The sequence below is a fragment of the Triturus cristatus genome, chromosome 2_1, assembly GCF_964204655.1.
Source record: "Triturus cristatus chromosome 2_1, aTriCri1.1, whole genome shotgun sequence".
NCBI classification, from domain to species: Eukaryota; Metazoa; Chordata; class Amphibia; order Caudata; family Salamandridae; genus Triturus; species Triturus cristatus.
The window spans coordinates 1,038,432,441-1,038,441,174 of NC_140581.1; the positions used below are offsets into that span (position 1 = coordinate 1,038,432,441).

The following is an 8,734-nucleotide window of genomic DNA, read 5'->3' on the forward strand; positions in this document are numbered from 1 at the left end:
GTTCAGGCTTTAGTACAGTATAATTCCAATCCCCCCTAAATGGCCTATTGGCTTTAACATATGTTTTTCACAATATACAAGTCTGATTTTTCATGATAAGCAGCTCAAACCACGGGCAACTGTCAAAAGTTTTCTTAATGAACTAATCAAGCCAATATACTTTATAGTTAGCTTGTAATTATCACTAACATAGGACTACTCTATTGATCATAGACATTCCCACAAGACAGCCATCAGATACACAGTCAGAAAATTAGAAATATGCAATAAATTCCATTTGGTCAAAATACATACAACCTCAATGAAGAGTGCCAAACAAGGCTTATCACTGTGCAAATCTTCCACTATCAGGGATTGTCATTAAGGGTAATCAAAGCCAAAATCCTTACCTACTATCGAAATATGTGACATACAATGTGCATAAATACCTGTCTACATGTTGTAACACACAGTAAACTAATCCATCCTCAAAGTCCTACTGACATATGCTTTCACAGTAAATAGATCAAGTCTGCTGTATTTGTCATAATTATTTATAATAAACAGATCAGATCTATTGCATCAGATTTGACATTTCCCAATTAATCGATCAGGCCTATATTATTTATCAGTGTCTTGTCACCATGAAATAAATATTCAGTTCTACTGTATTGCACTTAACCTATGTCACAAATCAACCATCAGGCATATAGTAATGCAATTACAAATATGTACAGAGTAATAGAAGGCCAGGAAATATACCCCCCCCTCCACCTCAAAGGACATAACAAGTGAAAATCTTCTACTCCCAGGGTTTGTCAAATGGGAAAAGCAATAAAAAACTGTTGTTTACTACAGTAACATCCATGATTCCATCTGACAAAATACTTATTTACAGACTTTAACACTTGTAATATCCATCCACTCTTAAAGGCGTGGTGGCTATAACACATGCTTTTCTCAGAAAATAAGTTGTGCCTATTGCCTTTGTTGTAACTTTTCAAACTAAACAGATCAGACCTACGACATTTGATATAAGTTTATCCAATGTCTCAAATAAGCCTTTTGCCAGGGCCACTGTAATTAGGCATCCAGGGAGAAAACTAATTATGAGTCAGGGTTGACAAAATTATGCAGTGGGAAAAGGAAAATTAAGTGGCTTAACGTAACACTTTTTGTGACAGTGTTACTTAAATATTTTGTCATATGCATACATATCAACACTGCCTGGGCAAAGGTTTCACCAGTTTACCTCTGAAATGGCCATTTTAGTGTGCAACAACACTTGTGGCAATGTGTTTAGAAACTTTTGATCTGTTTGAACTACAAATATTCTTTTACTGTGCACATTATGCAGAAGATGGTGGTTTATATGAAAACTGTGGCAGATCGATAATTATGGGGAAAGTGTCACAGGCACAGAATCATTACATTCCAGTGTTCCTACCTATTGCCGTTGGTATTGGCTTGTCAAAAATAACCAATTCAGGCCTACTGTACTAAGAATATGCCATCCCACAAGGCAACAATTATAAAAGTATGAATATGTCCAAAATGACAGCTGGCAAAACCATGTTCAAATCCTCCTAACAAGGATCATCCTAATTCAGATCTTCTACCCTCAATGTTTGAAAGCGGGGGTAACTTGCACCAAAATCCTTTCCTACTTTGCTAGTAAATGAAATTCCTTGTAACAAATAGCTGTGTATAGGCTTTAACAGAGCACAGTAGCAATCCATCTTTAAAGGCCTATTGTCTTTGACGTGTTTTCACAATAAATAGTCAGTCCTATTGCCTTTGGTGTACGTTTTCATATCTAGCGGATGAGACAAACTGCATCTGACTTAACTTTTCCCAATGACACAATCAGGCCATTATCGTTTATGGTTGTCTTGTCACCATGACAAACTCAGGCTAACTGTACTGAATGTAGGTTTTGTCACAAGCCAACTGTTGCCATGAGTCGTAAAATTACAAATATTTGCCAACTACATTTCGCAATACAATACATACTCCTAAGTGGGCCTACTGGGGTTTCTCTCAATGCAGATCACTTACCACAAAGGTTTGTCAGAAATGGCACTCAACAGCAAACGCCCTGGTTACTACTGTCATCAGTGAGATTCCATATAACAAAATAGCTGTGTATGGTTTATCAAAGTACAACAACAATCCACTCTTACAGACCTAATGATTTTAACAAATGCATTTCTGAATAAATACATCAGGCAATGCCTACCTCATTTGCTGTAACTTTTCATAAGAACAGATCAGACTTGCAGTATCTGACAAATGACATCATGAGCTTTTCTCCAAAACTAATGCAAGCCTGTGGTTTTGAGAAAAGGTTTCCCAACACAGGGAAAGTGCAATGCAAGTACTCGTTGTCAGGGAAAGCACACAATGTCTGCAAAATCAAATGCTTAGGCAAAGGGGATCAACAAGCAGAAGAAGCCAAAGCCCTTGTTCAGTAGTGCTTCTTTAACCCCTTGAGTGCCCCGCCCTTTCCCCGCCCTGTGCCGGCCCTTTCATTAGCGGGCGGGGTTCATGACGAGATAGTCTCGTCATGGGCACAGCGCAACCGCGGCCCATGACGAGACCATCTCGTCATGGGCACTCAAGAGGTTAAGATTTTTTTTTTTTTTTGCTCCTGCAAGGAATAAGTTATAGCTGTCAAGCCAGACCTAAGACCGCAAAGTGGACCTTCAGGAACGTTTCAAAAACATTGAACACAATAGATAAAGGTCCTGAAATGTGTGACTGTAATGTCTTCCCTAAGGTTGTCTGAGCTACTTATATTGACTTAAAACACAACAAAGATTAACAGCCTGATATAAATATTGGTCAAAGGTCACTCCATTGCAACAATAACATAGTACCCTTCCCACCAACCTGAAGGTCAGCCCACCTCATTAAGTGTTGGGGGAACCTTCGGTGTCAGTGTGTAGACAGCGGAGACTATTTTGTCTCTGTTGCCTACACCCCCCCCGATGGTGTGACAGATTAAAGGCCGTTGGAGGTTTGGCCATGTTTCCACTCACCCTACTGAGAGTGGGCAGACACAAGGCCAGTTTTCACTGTCGATCACCACCATGAAAACTATGGTGGTTAGAGGCAGTGAACACTATTAAATGACCACCAAACCATGGAAGAAAGCTCCCATGGTTAGGGGGTTCATTGTTCTTAATATTTTCAAAAAGAAAATCCTTTCTTTTTGAAAAAAAAGGTGTTAACTTTGATGTACAGCTCCACCATATTGACGGAGTTATCCGTCAAACTTACAATGCATTTCCATGAACTGCCATGATGGCAGTTGCTGTAAATGCTAGAGGTGTCCTAAGGGGCTGTGGACATCTCTAAATATGGTGGATGAAGTACCATCACCACGGGTGGAGTAAAGTATTCTGCCATGCCAATAGTATTTAGTCTGTCCGACAAGAATGAAATCAGCCCCATGTGATTTTTTTTTTTAAATAAACCTCAAACTTTTCCTGAAAAATTAAGAACTCACTAGTGATTTGAGCAGAGGTAAGAGGGTTTTCCACACAGTTGTCTGCATTTAAAAAGGAAATTCCAGGCCACCAAAGTTAGATTGTAAGATATTTCTGAACAAAGATGGAAGACTGCAAGGATCTTAGACAATATCTTTCTAGCTTTTGATGTGGCTAATCAGTTTGCAGATTGCATGGTCCAGAACACTACAGCCATTTAAAATTCCTCAAGGGAATTTGTATTGGATCCTGAAGTCAACATAAAGCCAGTGAAGAGTGATGAAAGTTGAGAAAAAAGCGTTAAGCAAGGTAATGTTATTTTATTTTCATATTTTTATAAACTGAAGACATGGCTCCAAGAAACTAAAAATCACTTAATAGAGAACATTTTTAGATTTGGTTGAATAAAAGCCTTTAGGACCCGACATCCTTGGCATTGGTTTTCCCCCAATTTGTTGTCGTCTAGCCTAGTAAAGTGATATTATATGTACCCAGGGCCAGTGAATTAAATTCTACTAGTGGGCCTGGAGCATGGATTGTGCAACCAACTTAAATAGCCCTCTTAAACCTGTTTCAGGCATGCCATTGCAGCCTATGTGTGCAGTTTTAAACAACTATACACTACGGCAAAGAACACTGCTTTAAATTACTCTGCATTGGGAAAGTGTTCCATGGGTGGAATGTGGGTGTTCCAATGCATCCACGAACTGATTTTGGCGTATTCCTAGATTTACTGAGGATAGTACACCTGGGTCTGCATCAAAAAGCGACTCCATCCCAACAGAGGTGTAACGAGGAGAAATATGCTTATTTCCCCTCGTTATTTCCTCTTTTGTCATATGCTGCATTCGGCAGCACACTTAGAAAAAGGAAAATGCCTGTAAGGATTGTTTTTGCGCAGGAAGGTTTTCTCTCCCTCCAGAAAAACAATCCTGCCTGTGATATATCTATCTATCCTGCCTAGCATCAATTGTCTCTCTGCATTCAAGAAATAGTTATATTTTTTTCCTAACTCAATGATTCACATTTTTGTCTTTCCAGGAGGATCAAAGGCAGAGTCAGCACTGATGATATATTAAACCTGTAAACTTCAGCTCAGCACATCACTGTGGAATATGTTCAACAAGCTAGTGGTGTATCTAACCCATGTCTGGCCGATGATGTAATGCAGAACTATCCAGCCATAACTTGTTCCTTAGAGTTCATGCTTTGTCATATAGGTATTGACAAGTACATGAAGAATGGGAAGACACAAATGTTTTTAAAGATGGCACTTTACTTACAGGGACTGGTATGGAAAAGGCAGCTCCAATAAGGCACGCAAACACAGCTGTTTTCATGGTCACAGATATTTCTGTAAAAACAAAAGTTGTGATTAAAGAGTGGCATCTTTTTTTCTTTAACCACGCAAGTAAAGATACAAAAGTATGTTGCATTTCGTTTTGAGAGTAAACACAAGCTTACAGTCCCAATTTTGGATGTCAGTTATAACTTACAACTGGTGCTAGTTCTTACAATAATTGTTGGTTGGTTGTTGTGCCTCCTTATTGTACTAAGTATTGCTATCCAACAAGATGGAACTTATGATTGCCTCAAGGAACATGAGTAAGTGTATGGGATTTATTAGAAACAGCACTTATGCCAGTTTCTCCAAGCCATACATTTGTGCATTTTATCCGTTGTGGAAAATGCACATGTTTATGGATAGGACAGACTATTTTTGACTAACTTTGAAAATCATTGCTTCTATCGTTTAAGCTATTTCTTCCTCCATAAAACTATGAAAACTGGTATGAATGCGGCCTGCTTTGTGCTCCAACACATGCACGTAAACCCTTAAGATGTAATGTAGGTGTGCAGAAGCACGGCAGGAAATACCTTTATACATACTCGTGAATACCCACAAAGCACCTTATTTAGAGTTTGGTGGACGGGATACTCCATCAACATGTGGTGGATATTCCATCCGCTGTGTCCAGGGCTGGCTTTAGGGCAGTGCAACCAGTGCGACGGCACTGGGTACTGGCCTGTAGGGCGGCACTGACCTGAGGGGGCGGGGCACTGTGTTTGGCATAATTTAAGATTTGAAAGCCTCTGCAGCAGAGTTCTTTGTGTGTCCAGCTTTCAGACTGCAATAAAAATGACAAGATAACTCTTGGGATAAATGTTCCTGCTGGAGAGAGAGAGATTGGAGTTTTGTCTAGAGGCAGTTTTGACTCTCCATAAAGTAGCATAGAGGGTTAATATGCCTGCTGCAAAGAACAGATCTGTATTTTATGTGAATAGCTGAGTGGGGTAGCGAAGCCAACCTTTACCAGTGCTTTAAAGCAAATTAAATGTATGTGAGAGAGGGGCTATGGAAAGATGAGGGGCACTTTTGCCAGGGTGAAGGAATCCGAGGAGGAGGAGGAGGTAATGGGGGGAGGAGGTTACAACAAAGATTGGTACACCGGGCGCCATCAGCACTAAATCCGGCCCTGGCTGTATTACAAGTGCCCTGGTTTATAATGCACTAGTAATACAGTGGATGGGACATCTGCCATGTTGGTGATAGAGTATCCCATCCACCAAGTTCTAAACAAGGCCATAAACTACACTGAGGCGGTGCTCACCGTATTCGAATAGCATTTAGTTTACCACTCATTTGAATTACATCTGGCAATGGCTAAACATTTTGCTTAGGCATACTGTACCTAAGTACAAGTTATGTGCACAAGCATTACGTTACGCACTCATTTATACAAACTTAATAAATAGGGCCCTAAACCCATTCGCTATATTGTTCAGATACATTTGTATTCAAAATAGTTGTTCCATCCACACTTTGTTCATTTTGATAAATAACTACTACTTTTTAGGTCGAGTCTATCAGACAGCAAAGCTATTGTCAACTTACCAAAAACCACAAGTGGGCTTAAAACTCATTGTTTACCATCGGTGAGCTTTATTGTCACTCTCATTTGCTTGCTTCTCATTAGATGGCTTCCCTTGTTTCTCTTGTCTTTGTACCTCCCCTAGAGTATAGTCTCTTATTTAAGAAATAGGGACCTCTTTTTTTTTTGTTTCAGCACTCCATGAAAGTGCATGTTTTTTGTAACTGTCTCCATTGTGTGATTCTGTTCTTTAAGCTCCATTTTATTCTCTCTGTGCATGTCCTTTTCTCCCCCAGCTCTGTGTTGTTCCCTCCCTCATGTGCTTCTTTTCTCCTACTTCAACTCCACATGTTTCTCCTTTGCCAGGCTCCAGTCCTATTTTTTTCATTGTTCTGTTCTGTCATGTATTTATTTGTTTGGGCTAAACAGCAAATTGCTGCTGTGCCGTCCGCATCAGTAATAAAAGCTCTTTTGCGATTTCTTTCATTAATATATATATTTTTTTACCAATCCATCTCAGGTCAGTAAATAAAAAGACATGGCTCCAGTGTCACAGACATGTGTCATTACGCATGCAAGAACGTACCTTATGATGTATGCATACTCATGCAAAATGACCTTGTTGCCACAGATGCAAATTCGTATTTTATTTCTTTTATTCATGCTGTCCAGCAATGGTCATAACAATGCTATACAACATGAGGAACAAGCATTGGCAGAGCCAAGTATAGAACTCAAAGCTACACACTATTGGCTATGCCAATGCTTGTTTACTTTTTCAAGCATTCCCACTAATTTAATCATCTGCCTATTCTCGAGATAGTCTGACGTGAACATACACTAAACAGCGCGGGCAGCAGAAAATCCCATGATTCACTTGGGGCATTTTCTTCCTAGCTGTACACTGGGAATCTTTATTTCTGTTGCTCAGCAGCATACATGTCGTTATGAAACAGCAAATAAAATACATTTTGCTAAACTTTGACCTGCATTTCTCCCATTTAAATTGATTGGTAAAACAGTGTCCATTATTCAGAATAAATTACCCGACGATATAAAAAACACAAGTCTTACGATATTTACGTTGGCACGAAATCTAAGTCTGTAGTTTATGATCCACAAGTGATAGCGAAGAGAGACCCGACACCATTTACCTGTGCTTTTTCCAGTTCTTGAGGGAGGAGATGCTTCACAGTAGATGCACGGTACCTCTCCTGCCACAGTATTTAAACACTCCACCTAGTGTCTGTGGTTAAAAGAAAACCACCGGCAACACCTCTGGGTCTCAAATCCTAAATCCAGGCCTGCTAATCAAGTGTGGTGCACCCTTCACCGCCGCGGTGTGTGATCCTCGGAGGGCTTCAGTGCGTTTCAAAATGAGTGTGTAAAAAATGACATTAAAAGCGGAAAGTGGTGTGGATTGTTCACTTGCTGGGCACGTTCTAACCAGCCCAGAGTCTCAAAAACATTCGTACTAATTTTTGTGGTGAAATCATTAGCATATGGACAAGAATAAACAATTTGAGAAACCACGTGGGAATGGGATCATTGTCTTAAGGATTGGTCTTTGGAAGTGCCCCTCCGAATGTGCGCCTTTGGAATGTCCTAAGCCAGTTGTCTTAGTTTCTTTGCTCGTTCATTGTACACTCCAGGGCATACTTACATAAAGTGGCGGAGAGCGGTGTAACTCCAAAATTGCTAACGCCACGCTCCGTCAGTTTAAAAACGCAGGAATGCGACGTATTTACGAGAAAGCGGGGCACCTATGCATTTCCCCTAGCGCTGTCACTAAATCTAGCTGCCTAGGGTGTCTGCATTGAAAGAATGATTGCTCATGTGCAGGAAGGTGTCTCTTCCTGCACAGAAACAATTCATGACGGCGATTTGTAACTTCTACGTGGGCTGCTTTGTGCAGCACGCATTGAGGTTGCAACAATCGCTAATGGCGATTTGCTGTTTCTATGTGTGCTGCATAATGCAGCACACATAGAAACGGCAAAAACAAGGAGAACGTTTTGTCAGGTTAATAGATGAGGGCGCATTTACTAGAAACTGGTGGAGCGCGGTGTTACGCCAAAATTGGCACCGTCGCGTCCCGTCAGTTACAAAACAAAGGGATGCCCCATATTTACATGAATGTGTGTTACCCCGAGCACTGGCACTAAAAAAGCTTCCTTGCGCAAGCCCCAATAGCGCCATGTTGCAAGGGTCTCTATATGCTGCAAGGGTGATTGTCTATGTGTTGGAAGGGACACCTTCCTGCACATAAACAATGTTTACAGATTTGTTCTTTCTCTGTGTGCTGCAGAATGCAGCACACATAGAAAGAGCACAATACGAGAAGAAATTAAACATTTCTCCTCATATTGCCTGCTTAAGACCAGGTATTCT

At 40.5% G+C, this 8,734-nt stretch overlaps 1 protein-coding gene across 1 annotated transcript in view; it reads right to left on the reverse strand.

Annotated features, from left to right (window-relative positions):
• The window catches only part of LOC146866304 (uncharacterized), a 47,968-nt gene extending 40,442 nt beyond the window's left edge, over window positions 1-7,526 (reverse strand). The window contains exons 1-2 of the mRNA XM_085640834.1: window positions 7,498-7,526; window positions 4,754-4,824 (exon numbers count right to left, since the gene is read on the reverse strand). Of these exons, the coding sequence (XP_085496960.1) occupies window positions 4,754-4,810 (57 nt within the window). The 5' untranslated portion in view covers window positions 4,811-4,824; window positions 7,498-7,526. The remainder of the gene's footprint in view (window positions 1-4,753; window positions 4,825-7,497) is intronic.
• Between the last annotated feature and the right edge of the window lie 1,208 nt (window positions 7,527-8,734).